We start from the raw sequence: 20,722 nt of genomic DNA on the forward strand, positions 1-20,722 counted from the left end.
CCCCCCCCCCCCCCCCCCCCCCCCCCCCCGGAGCCAGACAGTCCCCTGCCTTGGAGCCCAATCGAAGCTGGCCCCCCCAGGCCCCATCCGCCCACAGAAACCTCTCCTCTTCTCTGCCTCATTCAGCAGCCCCTTGCTCTGGCCCTCTCCTCGGCTACCCTCTCCTCCCGCATCGCCGCCGTCTTTTCCTTGCCGTCTGCCCCAGAGCCCTTGGCACCAGCGTTGGCAGTGCCCATGGTCAAGCACGAGGGATTCTGAAGCATAGGGAAGACCGAACAGGGTTCGGGCTACATATGATGGAGTCAGTGCTGGGAGAGGGAGGGCACCGAGGAGTTGGGGGGGGATGGAGAAAGACAGCAGCAGTTGAAGAAGGAACCTGTGGGGGGAGCTGTTTTGGGGGGCAGCCCATGACTCTCCCTCCACCCTCAGTGAAAAGGGGTTTAATTGTACCTTCTAGTAAAGGGAAGAGGGTCTGGTATAGATGCTGATGGGAGGCCTTGTGAGACCTCTAGGGTTGTGTCTACATTGCAGTGTAAACCTGGACTCAGACTCGGGTTTGAGCCCAATCCCCATTTCCATCCCCTCACAAATCTGCCTGGCCCGGCTCAGCAAGCACTCCAGAGCTAGGACCCACCCAAGGGGGTTGGTCGGAACCCAAGTCCAGCTCACACTCCGGTCCAAGCCCTGTCATTTTGCAGTGTGGCCGCAGCTCAAGCCGCAGACCCGAGTCAGTAGGTCAGTGCAGCGCAGTGTGGATGCATTCGGCCTGGCCGTGAGACCTGGCCCTGGCAATTGTAAACCCGGTGCAGTGTGGACGCTCAAGAGCGGGCTTGGAAAGAGCCAGTTCCCAAGCGCAGGACCTGCAGACCTGGGTTTATAATGCAGTGTAGACATACCCTGGCTGTGTTCTGCTGCCTCTGGGATGGATAGCGACCTCTCTCCAGTGACAGCAGCTATGCTGCCATCTTGGATAGTAAACTGAGCCAGTCCGTTGGCTTTTCCCTCCTGCCCCTGGCCAGGTTTTCCCAGGATTGTCCCTTTTTTATATTTAGGTGGCTATCCTGGTAAATCTATGTCTTCCCAGGACATTAAAAGCCTCAGGTCAGTCACAGCCCTGCTGGCTCCCTCAGCCTATCATGGCTCTAGCAGGGGGAGCCGTGGGGCAGCAACTCCAGCTCCGGAGCACCTGGGAGCCGCAGGGACAAAGGGGCTCAGGATGAGCAGTGCCCAGGTACCGGCTGTGGGGGCCACTACTGGGCAGGAGCAGGGTGGATCTGGCAGGCTCCGTCCCACTTGAATCATAGAATATCTGGGTTGGAAGGGACCTCAGGAGGTCATCTAGTCCAACCCCCTGCTCAAAACAGGACCAATCCCCAACTAAATCATCCCAGCCAGGGCTTTGTCAAGCCTGACCTTAAAAACCTCTAAGGAAGGAGATTCCAACACCTCCCTAGGGAACCCATTCCAGTGCTTCACTACCCTCCTAGTGAAAAAGTTTTTCCTAATATCCAACCTAAACCTCCCCCACTGCAACTTGAGACCATTACTCCTGGTTCTGTCATCTGCTGAGAACAGTCTAGATCCATCCTCTTTGGAACCCCCTTTCAGGTAGTTGAAAGCAGCTATCAAATCCCCCCTCACTCTTCTCTTCTGCAGACTAAACAATCCCAGTTCCCTCAGCCTCTCCTCGTAAGTCATGTGCTCCAGCCCCCTAATCATTTTTGTTGACCTTGGCTGAACTCTTTCCAATTTTTCCACATCCTTCTTGTAGGGTGAGGCCCAAAACTGGACACAGTACTCCAGATGAGGCCTCACCAATGTCGAATAGAGGGGAATGATCACGTCCCTCGATCTGCTGGCAATGCCCCTACTTATACCGCCCAAAATGCCGTTAGCCTTCTTGGCAACAAGGGCACATTGCTGACTCATATCCAGCTTCTCATCCACTGTAACCCCTAGGTCCTTTTCTGCAGAACTGCTGCCTAGCCACTCGGTCCCTAGTCTGTAGCAGTGCATGGGATTCTTCTGTCCTAAGTGCAGGGCTCTGCACTTGTCCCTGTTGAACCTCATCAGGTTTCTTTTGGCCCAATCCTCTAATTTGTCTAGGTTCTTCTGTATCCTATCCCTACCCTCCAGCGTATGTACCACTCCTCCCAGTTTAGTGTCATCTGCAAACTTGCTGAGAGTGCAGTCCACGCCATCCTCCAGATCATTAATGAAGATATTGAACAAAACCGGCCGCAGGACCGACCCTTGGGGCACTCTGCTTGATACCGGCTGCCAACTAGACATGGAGCCATTGATCACTACCCGTTGAGCCTGACGATCTAGCCAGCTTTCTATCCACCTTATAGTACATTCATCCAGCCCATACTTCTTTAACTTGCCGGCAAGAATACTGTGGGAGACCGTATCAAAAGCTTTGCTAAAGTCAAGGAATAACACATCCACTGCTTTCCTCTCATCCACAGAGCCAGTTTTCTCCTCATATCAACCTCGCTTGGCGAGGTTGGTGCCCGGAGCAGGCCTGGGAGCAGGAGCCCACAGGGGCTGAGGAGACAGTGCCCTGGGTGAGGGGTCGGTGGTGTAGGGTGTACGTGGTGGAGCAGGCAGATGTCCCCGTTATTTGTACTGCCGAGGTGGCAACCCTATCCTCATGGCTCCACACCCCAGATAACTGTACGTTGCCCTCCCATCCTCCCACAACCACCCTGGCTCCCCCTCCTTACTGCATGGGATGAGGGTCACCGAGAGGGGGTGCTGATTAGGCATGGAGGCTTTTAATTAGGCCTGGGCCAACTGACTCGGCAGGAATAGCCCCACCCCGGGCCTTTGCCCAGGGCAAACCCTCACCTCAGACATCTCTCCCGCCTTCCGGTCCCTCACTCCAGCCTCAGGCCTGGCCTGGCAGGAAGGGACACCCCCAAATATAGTGCAAGAGACAGGCAGTGCTCAAGGGGTGACTGGCCCAGAAATTGGGTGGGGGGAATTGGGGCTGTGGAGGATGGAAGGGAGAAGAAACGTGGGAGGAAGAGGAGAGGGGAGGGAGAAGGGGGTCCTGCCCCTAACCTCTCTCTGAGCAGGGCTTCCCGTGTTTGGATAGGATGCGGCAGGACTGCCCCATGCCCCCCCCCCCCCGAGTCCTCTCGTCTCCTTTCCAATCCCCCACCCCAGCCAAAATGTCAGTGGTAGCAGCAGCATCACCCTGGGGCCACTTCCTGTCACAAATCCAGCCCATGGCCTGGTGGGACTCAGATACCAGGGGGCTGGGTCCGGATGATAAGCGCCTAGGCCGAAAGGGGGGGGGTGGGAAGGCGGCAGCCATTTTGAAAGAACAGCCTGTAGCCACGCTCCCACTGAGAGTGGTAGGAGGAGATGGCAGCCATTTTGAACAAGGTGTCAGCCCATAGCCTCGCTCCTATCGAGAGTAGGCCATGGCGGCCATTTTGAACAAGGTCAGCCCATAGCTGTACTTCCATTGGGGGAGAGAGAATGATGGGGTCTAAATTAGCTGTTACCTCTCCAAAAAGAGATCTTGGAGTCATTGTGGATAGTTCTCTGAAAACATCCACTCAGTGTGCAGCGGCAGTCAAAAAACTGAACAGACGGTTAGGAGCCATTAGGAAAAGGACAGATAATAAGACAGAAAATATCCTATTGCCTCTATATAAAGCCCTGGTACATTCACACCTTGAATACTGTGTGCAGATCTGGTCGCCCCCATCTCAAAAAACGATATATTAGAAAGGGGAAAAGTGCAGCAAAGGGCAACAAAAATGGTTAGGGGGATGGACCATCTTCCATATGAGGGGGGATTTAAAAACCTGGGACTGTTCAGCTTGGAAAAGAGATGCCTGAGGGAGGATATGACAGAGATCTATAACATTATGACTGGTGTGGAGAAAGTGACTAGGGAAAGTGTTATTTACTCCTTCATGTCACACAAGAACTAGGGGTCACCCAGTGAAATGAACAGGCAGCAGGTTGAAAACAAACAAAAGGAAGGACTTCGTCACCCAGCGCAGTCAACCTGTGGAACTCATTGCCAGTGGATACTATGAAGGCCAAAAGTATAACTGGGTTCAAAAAAGAATGAGATAAGTTCCAGGAGGACAGGTCCATGAATGGCTATTAGCCAGGATGGTCAGGGACGCAACCCCATGTTCTGTGTGACCCTAAACCTCTGACTGCCAGAAGCTGGGAGTGGATGACAGGGGATGGATCACTCGATAACTGCCCTGTTGTGTTCATTTCCTCTGAAGCACCTGGCATTGGCCACTGTCAGAAGACAGGATACTGGGCTAGATAGACCATTGAGCTGGGCTAGATGGATCATTGGGAACAGTAGGAGGGGGTGGTGGCCATTTTGAACAAGGTCAGCTTGTGACCTCACACCCATTGGGAGCAATAGGCAGTGATGGCAACCATTTTAAACAAGGTCTGCCCATGACCCCGCTTCCCCTGAGAACGGATGGAGGTGGTGGTGGCCATTTTGAACAAGGTCAGCCCATAGCCTTGCTCCCATTGGGAACAGTAGGCGGCGGTGGCAGCCATTTTGAATGAGGGAAGTTCTTGGCACAATCATGGCAGTTGCCTGGGCTGCGCCATTCTTCCCAACATTTGAAGGGGCTAAAGCAGGGTGCAACCCACTCAGGTTTGACGCGTCTGCCCCCCCATAGATTGAGACTGAGGAGCAGATGGGCCAAATTTGATTGGCGTTGCAGCCTAGCACTCCGGAGACAGAGCCAGGCCAAACCCAAATGGCCCTGCATACCCATGTGCCAGATTTCAACGCTACCTGGTTTGGGGGCCTGTCAAACAGGAGGCCTGGGGCAAATTACCCTTAAGCTGGTACAGGAGGTTTTGGGGGGTCAAGGCAGGAGAGCCCAATGAAGCCCAGGACGGTCTGGGGGTATGGGCTGCACATGGCGGGGCACTTGCCGGGGACTGGCTGTTCCCAAAGTGCTGGCTCCTGCTCTCTGTTTCTAGCGACTCCTACAGCTGCCCGGGTTGCTCTTGGCAAAGAAGAGCCCAGAGGCCCGGAGCAGCAACTGGAGACAAAGAGGAGAAAGCCAATCCTCAGGGCTACTGCGTAACAGGAGAAGAACTGCCTGCTGGGACTGGAGCAGCCAGCCACTGGCAAGGGAGTTGTCCTGGAGATTGGACAGGGAAACCAGGTGCCTGGGGGAGCAGGGACCAAGCAGCCCAGCTTGGAGACAGATAGGACCAAGCACCATGTGATGGAGTCCACCACCCTATGGCAACGTTTGCGGATCCAGCCCTTCTCTCCCCAGAGCAGCTCTCAGGACAACTAGCTAGTGGAGAGATGCGGGAAGCAACCAAAAGCCAGAGCAAAGGATGGGGGCTTCTAGGGGGTGAGCCCTGCAGCTCGCACAGAGCAAGGGCCAACAAGAGCAGAGAGGGAGGGAGTGAGCAGGGATCTGGGAGGATGCCAGGGAAGGATGGAGTTGAGGACCGGCCCGGTGGGATCCAACCAGCCAGAGATGATGCATTACGGGGAGACTGAACAGGCCTAGAGGAGACCGTTGCAGGAATCAGTCTGGGTCTGGCCAAAGGCCTTTAGCCCAAAGAATGGCGAGGAGCAGGTAGATTATGGAGAGGACCCAGCAGCAACACCTGGGGGTGGGGAGGGGATGAATTTGGAAGTGCTAAAGGTGAGCTTGGCCTCTGTCAAAGGCTAGGAGAGAGATCACGGCCGGGTCCTGCAGTGCTCAGCTGCCAGGACCTGTATCCAGGGGATGATTCCTCCCCTGACCCCCTTCCCACACGGCATGGGGAAGAGTGTACTCTCTGATCTCTGCTCGGGGAGCTGGGTAAACTCATTGGTCCGTATGGCAAACCCTCTTCGGAGCCTGGAGGGCACCGGATATGGAGTGGCTTGTGCAATGGGAGGTTAGACCCTCCTTGATCACACCCCCACCACCTCCATTTTTATCCCCCTGCGGAGCCTGGCCTTGCGGTGACCGGGGCTGACGTGGTCACTCCCTGGAGAGTAGCGCTGTGTATGAGCATGTGGGACTTGGTGGCCGATGGACTCACTAGTAGGCGGGCAGGGGTTTGCACTGTTACTACGGTAACTCATGAAGAGCCGGGCCCCATTGGGGTAGGTGCTGTATACATGGGACAACACCCCAGGATGGGCCGTCTGGAGGGGCTGAACCTGGGACCTCTGGATTTAAAAGCTAGCCTCTACGGTCTGAGATTAACTCAGCACTAGTAGTCACACAAACCTGGGATCCTGCTGGGAAAGGGTCAAGTGGGTTCTGCCGACTCGCTGCTGCTGGTGGCTCTTTTACCCTCCCTGGAGGCAAGGCAGGTGGAAGGGCCTTCCTGGGGACAGAGGACCTAGGGTGTGGGCTGAGCAGTCCTGGGGAGGAGCCCTGGGGAGAAGGTTTGAGTTCAACTTTCTTACCTGATGGTTGGTTTAATAAAGCCAAACGCTGGGGAGGGGAGAGTGAGTTTGGATTCTGCATAGTTGGGCTGGGTGTGTAGAGGAGGTTGGGACTGGAAGAGACCCCAGACACCAGAGGCTGCTGCATGCACCGGCGTTAAAAACGTATATAACCAAAGCTAGGAAACTGGAACCAAAAATCAATGTTGTGCAGAACAATCCAGGAGCTGATTTTTCTTTCCCCAGTTCGTGTTTCCATTGACCAAGTCCTTCAAAGCTGAGGGTCAGGCAGAATGTAGGAATTGCTTTGCCAGATCAGGCCGGACGCCTGTCTAGCTAATCCCAGATGCCAGAACACCCCTTGATGAGCAATGTTGGAATAACCTGCCCAGAGGAGAAGTTTCATCCTATAGTTGGAGGTTGCCTCATGCCCTGAAGCAGTTTTCAAAGGTTTGAAGGGTATTAGAGGCAGGGAGGGAGAGGAATTCTTTAATAATTGTGTGGAGTAATGGGAGAAGAGGTGAAGGTTCGGGTTCAGATGATCCGTATGGAGATCCTGGAGTGTTTGCTCTGCTCCTGAGTTTCTGATCTGGTGATCCACCAAAGCACTGCAACCGGCATGGCGATATTCTATCGGTGCTAAATAGGGATCCCACCATATTTCAAAATCAAGGTCTGCTAGTTGCATTGATTCTTCTGCTAACCCGTGTGACTGTGGGTCGTGAAGGTTTGGCTGGGTTCGCTTGAACTGACCTATCAAAGAGAATGTTCTAAAGGAGCCATTTGTGAATTGTGGGCCATTTATCTGTGACTAACTGATCTGGAATCCCATGGCGAGCACTGCTACTCAATGTTGGCTGTGATGGCATGGCTACTCCATGCATTGAGCAGGGCAGCTTTTCTACTTGATGAATTGGTCATGATGGCAGACTGGCATTGCTATTCCATGTGTTGAGAGTGGCAGCTTTGCTCCTCGATGAGTTGGCCGTGATGGCATTGCTACTCTATGTGTTGAATATGGCAGCTTTGCTGCTCTGTATGCTGGGCATGATGGCATTGCTACTCGGTGAGTTGGGCGCCATGGCATTGCTAATCAGTGAGTTGGGCATCATGGCATTGCTATTCGGTGAGTTGAGCACCATGGCATTGCTACTCGATGAGTTGGGCGAAATGGCATTGGTGTTCAATGAGTTGGGTCCCATGGCATTGCTACTCGGTGAGTTGAGTGTGATGGCATTGTTACTCGGTGAATTGAGTGCCATGGCATTGCTACTCGATGAGTTGCGTGTGATGGCATTGTTACTCGGTGAATTGAGTGTGATGGCATTGCTACTCAGTGAGTTGCGTGTGATGGCATTGTTACTCGGTGAGTTGGGTGTCATGGCATTGCTGTTCGGTGAGTTGGACATCATGGCATTGCTACTAAGTGAGTTGGGTGCCATGGCATTGCTACTCGATGAGTTGGGCATCATGGCATTGCTGTTCAATGAGTTGGGTCCCATGGCATTGTTACTCAGTGAGTTGCGTGTGATGGCATTGCTACTCGGTGGGTTGCTTGTGATGGCATTGTTACTCGGTGAATTGAGTGTGATGGCATTGTTACTCGGTGGGTTGCTTGTGATGGCATTGTTACTCAGTGAGTTGCGTGTGATGGCATTGTTGCTCGGTGAGTTGGGTGTCATGGCATTGCTGTTCGGTGAGTTGGGTCCCAAGGCATTGCTACTCGGTGAGTTGCATGTGATGGCATTGTTACTCGGTGAATTGAGTGTGATGGGATTGCTACTCAGTGAGTTGGGCATGGCAGCTTTGCACTGATTGCGTTGAGCGTGACAGCATTACTATTTGATGTACTGGCCATCAAATACAGTGTACAGTGTTGCTACTCAATGCATTGGGTGTGTTGGGTGTGGCACAGTGACTGGACAGAGCAGACATGTCCTTCCTCACAGTCTCGTCCCCATCAAGTTTAGGGCCTGGACTTGCAAGCGGCTGCAGTCCAGACCCAGACACACAGCGGCCTGTGGTCATTTATCTCTGGGAAGTTCGTGAATTTCTGTGTTGGAGAAGGAGGGTGTTTGGTAAACATCAGCTGGCTGGAGCGGGTCATTCCAACCTAAAGTCGAGAGCTCCAGTGTGACGTGTGGCAAACGGAGCTAAGGCGATCCTTGGACACGTAATCGGGAGCAGTGAGTACAACTAGAGGGAAAGTCACCTCCTCTACACAGCATGGGGGAGACTGATAATGGAATACGGCCTCCAGTTCTGGCGTCGCCATTGTACAAAGGATGTTGGAAAATTGTCAAGGGGACAGAGAAGCGCTACACAAATGACTTCCGAGCTGGAGAAAATGTCTTGCAGTCAGAGACTTCGGCCAAGTCTCCACTACAAAATTAAGTCGACCTACAGCCACCGCAGTGATTAAATCACTTTTGCGTGTCCACACGACTCTCCTTGTGCCGGCGGTGTGTGTCCTCACCTTGCACCGATTGAACTGTCAGCGTGGGGCATTGTGGGACGGCTCCTGAAAGCCAGTAACGGTCAACGTAAGCAATGCAGTGTCTACACTGACGTTGCGTTGACCCATGTGCTAGGCCTCTCGCGGAGGTGGAGTTGTTAAGTCCGCACAGCAGGCGAGTTACATCAGCGGCACTTACAGAGTTAGGCTAATGGAAGCTGCCTCGCTTCGACCTACCTCTGTAGTGTAGACCAGGCCTTAGAGAACTCAGCCCGTGTAGCTTATCAGAAAGAAAAGTGAGCGGTGACTTGAATATAATATTTAAATATCTTCATGGGGAGAAAATACCAGGTACTAAGGGGGGTCTTTAACGTAGCGGAGAACAAGAACCAATGGATGGAAGTCAAAGCCAGACAAATTCCAATTAGAAATAAGGCACAATTTGTTTGACCAGTGCAGGTAAAACTCCCAAGTGAACTGATGGATTCTCCCTCTCTTTGATGTCTTCACTTCCAAACTGGATGCTTTATAGGGAAAGATGTTCATGGGCTCGATACAGGGGTAACAGGGTGGAATTCTCAGGTGTGTGAGATACAGGAGGTCAGAATCAGTGTTCTAATAGTCCCTTCTGGCCTTACATCTGATGAAAAAAGTGGAAGTGATTGGAAGATGAGGTCCAATCGGTGGGGAAAGGCTATCTCCAGTTAGCATGGATTGGAGGGGAGAGAGATCAAGAGGCAATGAGGTCAGAAAAGAAGAGGTCACAGGAGTCAAGGAGAGGGGTGACCAAGGGCTAGCTAGAGACATAGGGGATGGGTTGTAGGGGAAGCCGATGCTGGATCTGGGGAGAAGGAAAGAAGCAGAATCAAAGATGAGCGCCGCGGTTGGAAGCTCTGGTGACAATGTGCCCAAATGGGGCAGGTCAGTAGACAAGCGTCCTGAGTCTTGGGCTGCTGGCAGTGCCCATAGACATCTCCAGTAGATGCCCCACCTTGTTTAGATGCCGCCCACGCCAATTCCAAGGGCATTAAAGCCAGGACCATGAAGGTAGGCAGATCTCTAGGACAGGGGTTCTCAACCTTTTCCTTTCTGAGGCCCCCACAACATGCTATAAAAACTCCACGGCCCACCAGTGTCACAACAACTGGTTTTCTGCAGATAAAAGCCAGGGCCGGCTTTAGGGGGTAGCAAGCCGGGCAATTGCCTGGGGCCCCATGCCACAGGGGCCCCCACAAAGCTACATTGCTCAGGCTTTGGCTTCAGCCCCAGGTGGTGGGGCTTCGGCTTTCTGACCTGGGCCTCAGTGAGTCTAATGCTGGCCCTGCTTGGTGGACCCCCTAAAACCTGCTTGGGGCCCCCCCAGGGGGGCCCCGGACCCCTGGTTGAGAACCGCTGCTCTAGGGCACGAGCACCCGGTCTCTCCTCTCAAGCCAGAGTTTCCAGGATCCAGACTTTCCAAGGCTAAACTTTTCCCCCCTTGTTTGGGGGGAGACCCTGGCACATGCCCGGCCATGGAGCAATGGAGCGAGGGGTCTAAAGGGGTGTGATCCCAACAGTAAATATGATCTCCAGGTAGTTCGCGGTGTTGGAATCTGGCTTTGGCGCCTCTTGGGACCCATTGGGCTTGGATCTGGAACTCACAGAAAGTCCGTACGCAAGGGCTTGATGCGGTCCTGGATTTCTGAAACTCTCTCCTCCCCTGAGTTGACAGTGCAGGAGTCTTGGGCGGGTACCACTCTGCCAAGGCGCCCCCTACTGGAAATCCAATGAAATACACCTGGACTGACTTCCATCTCAGCAGCCCTTGGACCCGAGATGGGTCTGAACCAAAAACCAAACGCTCCAAACTTTGAGGTCTGGCATCCAGGTGTGCTCGGATATCACCGCTGCGCACCTGGAGAGAAAGTGGATCTCAGTGGCAGCCTTCCCTCATCAGTATAACCAAGAGACACCAGTGCCCCAGGACTTGTGGGAGGCTGACATGCAGCTGTGAATTTTGCATAGGGAGGCGCTGAGCCCTGTTGCTGGTTTCCACCTGCGAATCACTGAGGATTTCTACCCTCCGAAGTTTTGCCATCTCAGCTGAAGTGCCGGTTGATTTCCCCTGAGATGCGGTGGGGCTAGAGACATGGCTTCCCTTAAGGTCCTCCCCATCTGCTTCTTTCACCAGGCTCCTCTGAGGACCCCCTAAGCCAGTAGCTGGGAGATCAGGCCACATGGCGAACTCCAGGATGGGGGCAAGGCCAAGGGCAAGACCCAATGGCCGGAAGTTGAAGCTAGACAAATACCTGTTAGAAACAGTACAGTGAAGGTGATTAACCCTTAGAACAAGTGTCATGGGGCAGGGTGGATTCTCCGTCACGGGCAAGTGAATTGAGATTTTTCCGAAAGATCCGCGCTGATTCACCCGCAGCCATTGGACCTGAAGTGTGAGTTAATTCAGGGAAGCCCTGTGGCCACAGCTATGCCAGAGATCGGACGAGAGGATCCCAGGGGTCCCGTCCAGCCCTAAAATCGATGAATCTTATGCGGAAGGCTGCGAATGGAGAAACCCGGCCAGATTCCAGCCCCCGGAGTCCAAGCAGGTGCTGCTTGGGAAGTGGCGGAGCATTGCCGAGGGTAACATTCACCGTCGCTGCACCAAGATCCCCAGCCAGGGAAGGGCAAATGAAGATCATTCCTGGCCTCTTCCCTTGCGTTAGCCAGCCAGGAGGGGCGAGAACCTCCACTCAGACCCAGCTGTTACGCTCTGCCCCATTCAGCCAGCTGGTGCCCATTAACCCTTCACACGCTGCAGCCCTTTCGCCTCGCGGCACCAGGCTAAATTGTTAAGAATCGCACTGGTTTGAATGGCCCTCTGTCCATCCAGCAGGCGCGGCGGAGGGGATGTCACAACTGCTTCTAGGGGAGAGTCGTTCATTGTCCAGGGTCTTTGCCCTCTCTGAGGGACGCTGCCTGCCTCAGAGAAGGTGGCGCAGTGGTTCGGGTGCGAGCCGGTACGTGAGGAGACCCGGGTTCAGTTCCCTGCTCTGCTATGAGCTCCGGGTGTGACATTAGGCAGGTTCACGTTGCTTCTCTTCAACACTTCGCAGGGAGGATTAACTGCTCAGAGACGGCCCCTTAAATATCTAGGGAGAGGGCTAACCCGGGCCAGTGGGTCTTGGAGGCCTAACGAAGTGGACTGGGCCCTGCTCGTTAGCAGCACGGCACAGGGGAGGTAACGGCTCCGGGGTCCAAGCCGGGAGTTAGGGACGCCCTGCTCTGCAATAACAGGCTAGGGAGGCCGAGGGAACCCAGGGCCTTTCGGGGTCCAGCAGCCTCAATGGAGGTTTTCTATGCATCCCAGTGGAACCCGAGCTCTTCTCGCCGCCCCGAGGGACGGTGCTGTCATGCGCTGCTAGCAGTGGTGGACGGGTTCCCCCACGGGACATGTGCAAGTGGGGGGAGAAGGCGGTTATCACGAGGCAAGGTGGCCTAGTGGTTAGAGGACCGGGACTCCAGTGACCTGGGTTCTGCCACCGGCCTGCTGGGTGGCTGTGACGCTCGGCTCAGGGCACCCAGAGCTGTAAGCCCTTGAGTTAGCAAACGGCCGTGTGTCCCGGCCACGCCAGTCTGTCTGCTCCCCCAGCGAACGCTCCGCGACTCGGCCAACCGTGCCCGGCAGGTAACAGACAGCGATCCGCGGTTCGTGAGCTCACCAGCGGCGTCCAGTCCCTGTGGCACTCAGAGAAATTCAAATCGCTGCCGCCAAAGAGACAGTGCCTGTTGGATTCACACCTACTTGAATATTCCGGCCCTGAGACGCTTTAGAGCAGGGTTCTCGGCCTTTTCCTTTCTGAGCCCCCCGCAACGTGCTATAAAAACTCCACAGCTCACCTGTGCCCCAGCAACCGTTTTTCGGCACATCCAGTCATAGGCACCAGGGCTCCAGGGCCGGAGCACCCACGGGAAAAAAAACAGTGGGTGCAGAGCACCCATTGGCAGCCCTGCGGTTCAGCACCTTCCCCTCCTCCCAGCGTCTCCCACCCATCACGATCAGCTGTTCCTCGGCATGCAGGAGGCGCTGAGGGGGAGGGGGGCAGGAAGAGGCGGCGGGGGGTTGGGGGAAGGGGTGGAGAAGGGGCAGGGCCTGGGGCGGAGCAGGGGTCGAGCACACACACCCCCGGGAACCAAAAAGTCAGCGCCTATGCGTCCAGTAGATTAAAAGCTGTTTGAAGTGGATCGTTATACAGTTAACCACACACACACATCTAGAATAGAAAACAGAAAAGGAGACTGGAGGTCCTGGAATTAAGAAACTGACTTAGTGTGAAACTTGTTGCTGGTGTTGTCAACGATTCGGTCAAGACGTGAGGCAGGGCTTGGGCTTGGGCTTGCTGCCCTGTCTAACGTTAGCCCTGGTCTAACTGAAACCTGCTCAGGGCCCGCGGACCCCCGGTTGAGAACTTCAGGTTTATAGTAAAACATTATTAGCAAAGAACAGAGATTTAGGTGATATTAAGTGAGAGAAAAAGCGACAGGTCTGGGTACAAACAGCACATGCTTTCTAGTGACTAGACGTGAATTCCAGCAAGTGATGTCTTTGCCTAAATGAGTGTCTCACGGCAAGTTAGCAGCATCTCCTGCCCTTCACGTCAAGAGGATCCAACTTCCACAGGCTCACGGGCTGCTGGCCCCTCAGTCCCCTAAGCAACGGATAAAGGAAATGTCTTTTTGCTCCTCTTATATTACCCGAAGGGCATTGTCTCTGCGTCAAGAGGCAGGGAGGCTTCTTGGGGTGCAGATTCTGTCCCCCGGCAGGTTCTTCTCCGCCGCTTGTTAGCTTGATGGTTTTGTTTACCTTGCATGTAAATGTACTTTCATTATCCTCTGCCTGTAATGGAGCCGGACAGGGCAGACTGGATTTATGCTCCGCCTCCAGCACACAGCTATCAGTCGTGGTACATAATCCGTACATACATTGCCCCATGACTTTGGGGCCCAGCGTGTCACCAGTTTACATATGGTACCTCGCAGGACACCTTTTAGAGACATATTGGGACAACACTGGGTTGGGGTAATGAATGTGTCATGCCTGATATGAGGTATAGTTGGCTTTGAGCGACTCCCGGGGTCACGGTGACCTTGGGCAAGTGACTCCCCCACTTCCGTGCCTCAGTTTCCCCATATGTAAAATGCAGCTAATGATCTTGACCTCCTTTGTAAAGGGCTTCCAGGCCTCCTGACGAAAGGTGCTATTGTTATCACTGACCCTGTGGTAGTACCTGACTGTCCCAATTCATCAGGGCACCCGCTGTGCTACGCACCGTACAGACACCTACGGAGACGCTGTCCCTGGGCGTGTGCTAAACAGGGTCACCGTGCGCCATGTGCTACACAGAGCCAGAGCAGGTGGAAGGGGCGCCCCCTAGTGCTTCCCAGGGGTCTGATCACATGCCGCGAATGTGGCAAAGATCTAGTTGCTATCCCCAGCTCTTCCACGGACTCCATGAAGGGTCCTTGGCAAATCTCTCTCTCTCGCTGTAAATGGGGGAGACTCATCCCTGGGTCCGCCTAGCCTGGGAGCTCTTCGGGGCAGGGGCGTGCGTGGGCAGCACCGGGCACAGCGGGGCCCTGCTCTTGGCTGGGCGCTACCATAATACCTCTACGTGCCTCCTCGTTTCTCGGTACGAGCTGTTGACCCTCTCCGCCGCTCACAGCTCTGTATGCGTTTCGTGTGCCCCATCACCCAGGCTGCGGCTTGTCCTCAGGTGACTTCCGGCCTCCATTCCACGCCGTCTCCCCTGCCCCACACCCGTCCTGGCACCCACCAACTCACCCGGGGGGGAGCATGGAACTGCCACCTTGCATGGGTGTAAACACTGACACACGGGAGCATCTCGCTTTGGGAGGTCAATGGCTCTGTGGTGAACCCATCAGCTCTGCTCCACTCCCGTAGCACTCACGTAAAGTCCCGGCCCCTGCTGGTGTAGATCCGCAGTGCTCCATTGAAGTCCTGAATTGGGCTCTGTGGAAATCCTGGGACAGGAGTCACATGGGAGGGAGGGAATGACAGAACAAGGAGCAATGGTCTCAAGTTGCAGTGGGGGAGGTCTAGGTTGGATATTAGGAAACACTATTTCACTAGGGGGGTGGTGAAGCACTGGAATGGGTTCCCTAGGGAGGTGGTGGAATCTCCATCCTTATTGGTTTTTAAAGTCAGGCTTGACAAAGCCCTGGCTGGGATGATTTAGTTGGGGTTGGTCCTGCTTTGAGCAGGGGGTTGGACTAGATACCTCCTGAGGTCCCTTCCAACCCTGATATTCTATGATTCTATGAATCAGAGAGTCACTTCTTTGGTTGTCCCTAAGACCCGACATCTGGACAGGATGCAACCAGCACCCCACCTGCACGGTTATGAACCGAGATGCGCGGGGCCGGGGTCTCCGCCGAACCAAGACCCCTCGCCCCACGCTTGGGCTGGATTCCTTGGCCAGGGTGGTGCGGGAGGGGGCGGGGCAAGGGCCTTTTGACTCCCCGCCGGTTACCGTCTGCCCTAATCGTTCGTCCCCCGCTCTTGTTCATTTCTAGGTTTAAAAGTGGCCCCCCCAACCTCGGACCTGTGGCTCCGTCCCCCCCTGCCCCGCTAAAGAATGTTTACAGAGACGCCTCCTCGGACGCCTGGATCAGCGGCGGACGACGTACTATTATTTTTTAATCTATAGATTATAAATATCGACTCCTGTTTGTTTTCTCAAGAGAAAAATATTTAATATTTATTCTTGCTGCTATGTGAGTTGGGGGGTGCGGGGGGGACCAAGGGAACAGAGGAAGGTTTGGAAGGTGGAAAGTTGGCTGTGGAGGGGGTGCGGATGTCTCTTTTGGGGGGAGGGAGGTTGTTGGGGGGGAAGTTGGAGAGTAGAGGGAGGGGGGGATGTTGCACTGGAGATGCATCAGGAAGACAGTAGAGCAGTAGTCAGAAAAGGCCGGTCCTTTTCCAGCAGGGGGCTGCCAGGAATGGACTCTTTGTTCCTTTTGCCCTGGCTTTTTAATTATTATTATTAATTATTATTATTATTATTATTTTAATGCTGTGGTTTTGTCTCAGACTGCTTCCCTGTCGAGCTGAAGGAAGGAAGCCCCTCCCCTTGCCACTTGGCCAATCAGAGCGGTGGCTGGGGATAAGCCCCTCCCCCCCGTGCAAGGGGCGGAGCCACGTGCTGAGACCACATGGCGGAAAGCTCTCGACACCCTTTATGTGCCAGAGATGGGTTGGAAGGGAGGCGGTTAGACGGGACGCTCCACTAATGGATTCTTTTGCTTTCAGGAACCAATGGCGCGAGGGGATAGGAACGACTCTTTAAAGCGTTGCAAAGGTGGGGGGGGGGAGAAAAATCTTTAATGGTTTTTTAATTATTATTATTTGAAAACTTGCGTTGGTTTTAATTTAAAACAAAAGAAGTGCCGTGTACAAAAAGCTTTTTGGAGATACTCTATATACATATTTAAATTGTATATATTGTATATTTATAAGAAGTGTCCTGTACATATATCCCTGTCTGTTTCCCGGATTTTTTTTTTTCCTTTTACATTTTTGTATGTCCCCGTTTTCTCTCAAAAGAAATATATAAAATATCTATTTTGCTCAGTGAAAAAAAACCCAGTTTGATGCTTTGTTTTTCGGACGGATCTACTTTGATTTTCTTTTAACGCTGGTGGAAGGTTGAGTGGCAGATTCTGTTGTTATAAGGTGACTTGATCACAGTCTACGAGCATCTACAAGGGGAGAAGAGATCTGATACTAGAAGGCCCTTTAATCTTGCAAACAGGCACAGTGAGATCCGGTGGCTGGGAGCTGAGGCCAGACAAATTGAACCTGGAAATACAGCACAAATTTTAAGAGTGGAGGAAGAGGAGATTAACCCTTTAATCAACTGACCCAGGGAGGGGGTGGAGTCTTTCCATCAACATTCAGTGTCTATTTAGAAAAGATCTGTTCTAGCTCGACCACACGATATGGGCTGGAAGCAGAACTCACGGGCTGGGGAATCTCCAGCCTGGGTAATGCAGGAAGCTAGACTAGATGATCAAAGTGGTCCCTTTTGGCCTTAAGAGCATCTACGAATCTCTCTATGGAATCTATTGGAGGTTGTTTAACACCCTCAGAGAACTTTCATATCAAGAGAAATTGTAAGATGGGGACCGTTTAGAGAGGAGATATATAAGAGGGACCTGGGAGGCAGCGTGCCCTAGTGGATACAGCACTGGAACGTGGGGCACTGGGTTCTATTCCTGGCTCAGCTGCCGGGTGACCTTGGACAAGTGACTTCGCCCCATCCGTGCCTCAGTTTCCCCATCTGTAAATGAGGATAATGATACTGCCCTCCTTTCTAAAGCGCTTTGAGATTTACTGATGAGGAGTGAGAGATTATGATGATAAAGCCACAGAACACCGTGACTGGATTAGGAAGTATTTTTGTTCACCCTTTTCCGTGACTCAGGAACAAGGGGCCGTTCAGTGAAGCGGAGAGGCAACCGATTTTAAACCGACAAAAGGATTTGGCCTGTGGAACTCACTGCCACATGATTTAGCAGGGTTCAAACCAGGATCTGAGGTTTCTGTGGATAATGGGAATAGCCAGTTACCTTAGGAAGGATTAAAACACAGACCTATGTGCTCATGCTTCAGGGCAAAAGACAACCCAGTAATTGGTTGGGGTCAGGTAGACACTTCCTCTCTGGGCAGATTATCTCTTCGTTGTTCACTGGGGGTGCGTCTTGCACCTTCTTCTGAAGCAGCTGGGACTGGCCACTCTGGAGACCGGATACCAGGGTTGATGGGCCCCTGGTCTCAGAACTATGACTCTCTGTGGAGTTAGTCTGGGTTTGCCTCACTGTAACTAAGAGCAGGGAAACACGCAGCACCCCTCAGCAAAATACCCTGGGGCTCTTGGCAACCTCCAAAACACCCGAGGATGCCCTGGAGGGGGCGACGTGGCGGGATGCCGGCATCCGCTCTGGGGAGAGGCTGTGGTAAATGGCGCCAGTTCAGCTCCAGCTGCTGTGTGTGGGATGGGACGGTTACTGCCACCTAGGGCAGATGGGGCTCCCAGAGGCGTTGATAGCCCTGCTGGGTGCATCTGGGCACAGCCCTGAGGTGAGGCCTCGCCCTCCAATCTTGGTCCCCCCCGTCAGTGCCTTGTTAAGGGATTGGCACCACCTTTAGGTCCGGTCCTTGCCGGGCCAGCCCCCGTGCCCATGACACAGTGCCTTCCATTCCAATGGCACTGCCTCTCCGCCCAGCTGGGATGGGGGTCCGAGTCAACCAACCAGGCCTGCTGCCTCGCCACCACATGCTGCGGGTTTAACGCCAGGAAAAGGGCAGTTCCAGGGCGGGTACTACCTGGGGCAGCGGCAGGGCAGTCTTCCCTGCATCATCCCCACACACCATCCTCCCCGCCAATTCCCCCGCTCTGGAGAGGGGCAGCTCAGTCACTGGGTCTCGTCACCAACCAGGCTCCGTGACTGCTGCAGCGGGCTTTTGCTAGAGGATGGGGGTCTTTTGGGGGCAGAGAAGCATGTGGGGCTCTGTTTGGGGCAAGGGGCGTGGCAGGGCTCGCCCGCAGGATCCCGGCGCCCTGGGGAAGCTGCAGACAAACAAGCCACACACAAAACAAAAAAACCGAGGCACGTTTTGTTTCGGGGTTTCTTTGTTCATGGATTTCCGCCCATTGTCCGTGTCAGTTTCACCCTGGCGTGGAGCCACCCTGCAGCAGGTACATTGCAAGAGGCGCCCAGGGCAAAGCTGCGCCAGCCCCACGGCAAAGCCGCTCCCCCCCCCAACCCGCTCCCAGGTCTCTTCGACAGCCACCTTGGGGGGAAGCAGGCAAAGCTGGGAGTCTGTTAGGGGTCTGCGTGGCTCAGTGCTGGGACGCGACCCCAGCCAGGCACTGTCGGGCATGGGGTTAGCTCTGGGTGGGCTGTGCTTGGAGTCAGTTCTGGTCCCGGTGCGGTGCTAGGGGATGCCGGGATGGGGGGGCTCAGTAGGGGGCGCTCTCCCTGGAGAGTCAGTGCTGAGTCCCTAGACCCGCTGTGGCGCTAGGGGGCGCTGTGCTGCAGGAAGTGGGAAGGAGGGGCTTAATATGGGGCGCTATCCCCTGGCAGTCGGGCTGACCCCGATGCCCCAGTGTGGCACTAGGGGGACGCTATGCTGCAGGGAGCCAAAGGGGGCTCAATAGGGGGCGCTCTCCCCTTGCAGTGAGAGCTGACCCCCTCCCCCAACACTCGGACGCTGGAAAATGGTGAAAAGTTCATGCTACTCTCTAGCCCATCCCTGTAACGAGTTGCAGGGGGTCTCAGTGCAGTTCCGGGAGCAACTTCCCCCTTTGGCAAAGCAGAGACACCCAGCCCCTCCCCCAACCCCCAGCAGGGTGGGGGGCAGCTCATGTATTTGGGGGAACGTGCCTGAACTGGAGGGGTGCATGCCGGGGTGCGGGCTCAATCTGGCCCCTCTGCCCAGCTCTAACGTCCGTGCAAAAAGGCATTTGATAGAAAAGCAACTACCGGGGGCGGGGGGAATGTACTAACTACCCCCCCAGCCCACTCCCGGCCGCCCCAGTGGGAGCGTCCTGGCTTCAGTGGGTTCCTCCGGCTGTGCCGTTGTATCTGCTCACCCCCCACCCCCAGCACATCCGCCTGTGTTTATTTGTGTGAAGGTGACCGTCACACACACACACACACCCGCATTCCCAGCTCCGCTTTCCCACAGTCGGGCCCCGAGAACAGGAAAGCCGCCGGGGGCCGCAGAACAAAAGTCAGGGCAGAGACCTTGGGGCGCGGCCAGGGAAAACCAGCCCGCCAGGGCCGGGGGGAGCCCCCGGGGTGAAGGTTTTGCCAGGAGCGGCAGGTGGCCCGGGAGGCTGGCAGGGTGCTCAGCGCACACGGCTGGCCAGATTCGTGCGCTCGGGATCAGCCTGGTGTCCCCGGGGGGCCAGCATCCCCCCAGTGCCACGGGGGCCCGACCCCGAGGGGAAAGTGCTGGGACACCCCCCCCCCCACTGCGATGGGGGTATGGCTAGGGCTACGGGGCCAGCATTCCCCAGTGCCTTGGGGCACGGCCCAGGGGGGGTGCTGGGATCCCCAGTGCCACGGGGAGCGGCCCGGAGGCGAGGGGCTGGGACCCCCGGTGCCACGAGGAAGCGGCCCGGAGGCGAGGGGCTGGGACCCCCAGTGCCACGAGGAAGCGGCCCGGAGGCGAGGGGCTGGGACCCCCGGTGCCACAGGGAGAGGCCCGGAGGCGAGGGGGCTGAGAGTCCCCTGGGCTCACCCCTCTGTGCCGCACAGTAACCCTACACTTGGCTGCTGTCGCTCGAGGCCTCGGTGCCCGGGGCCAAGAACCCGGGGCCGGTCGGTGCTGACAAAGGCCGGGCCCAGTGGCTCTTAGGCCCATCCCCAGGGGGTCTGGGCTCCCTCTGGATCCTCAGGCAGGGCAAGCCTGGCACGGCCCCGATCCTGTGGCCCAGCCCTGGCTCAGACCCCAGGAGTCCTGGGAGTGCCTGGCCCCCATCGTCTCTCTCAGCACCCCCCGGCCGGGGGGGACCTCGCGCTGACCTTCTCTGGTGGCGCGGGAGGCGGCGGAAGCGGCTACGTGACCCTTCGCAAACACCCCCGGCCGTCCCGGAGCAGGCTCGGGAAGCCGGGCCGCGGGGGTGAGGAAGAGAAGCTGTGACCTTCAGAGCACCTGGCAAGTGGTGAGCGCTGCGGGGGGCTGGGAGCCAGGACTCCTGGGTTCTAGCTGCAGCTCTGGGAGGAGAGTGGGATCAAGTGGTTAGAGCAGGAGGGCTGGGAGCCAGGACTCCTGGGTTCTATCCCAGCTC

The 20,722-nt window shown here is 55.3% G+C and overlaps 1 protein-coding gene across 1 annotated transcript in view; it reads left to right on the forward strand.

Moving 5' to 3' along the window:
- The window catches only part of DLL3 (delta like canonical Notch ligand 3), a 235,936-nt gene extending 220,249 nt beyond the window's left edge, over positions 1-15,687 (forward strand). Inside the window, exon 8 of the mRNA XM_029913205.1 lies at positions 15,438-15,687. Coding sequence (XP_029769065.1) covers positions 15,438-15,443 — 6 coding nt within the window. The 3' untranslated portion in view covers positions 15,444-15,687. The remainder of the gene's footprint in view (positions 1-15,437) is intronic.
- Positions 15,688-20,722: the final 5,035 nt, after the last annotated feature.

The sequence above is a fragment of the Terrapene carolina genome, unplaced genomic scaffold (genome assembly GCF_002925995.2).
Source record: "Terrapene carolina triunguis isolate 2854851 unplaced genomic scaffold, T_m_triunguis-2.0 Scaffold517, whole genome shotgun sequence".
Taxonomy (NCBI): Eukaryota; Metazoa; Chordata; order Testudines; family Emydidae; genus Terrapene; species Terrapene triunguis.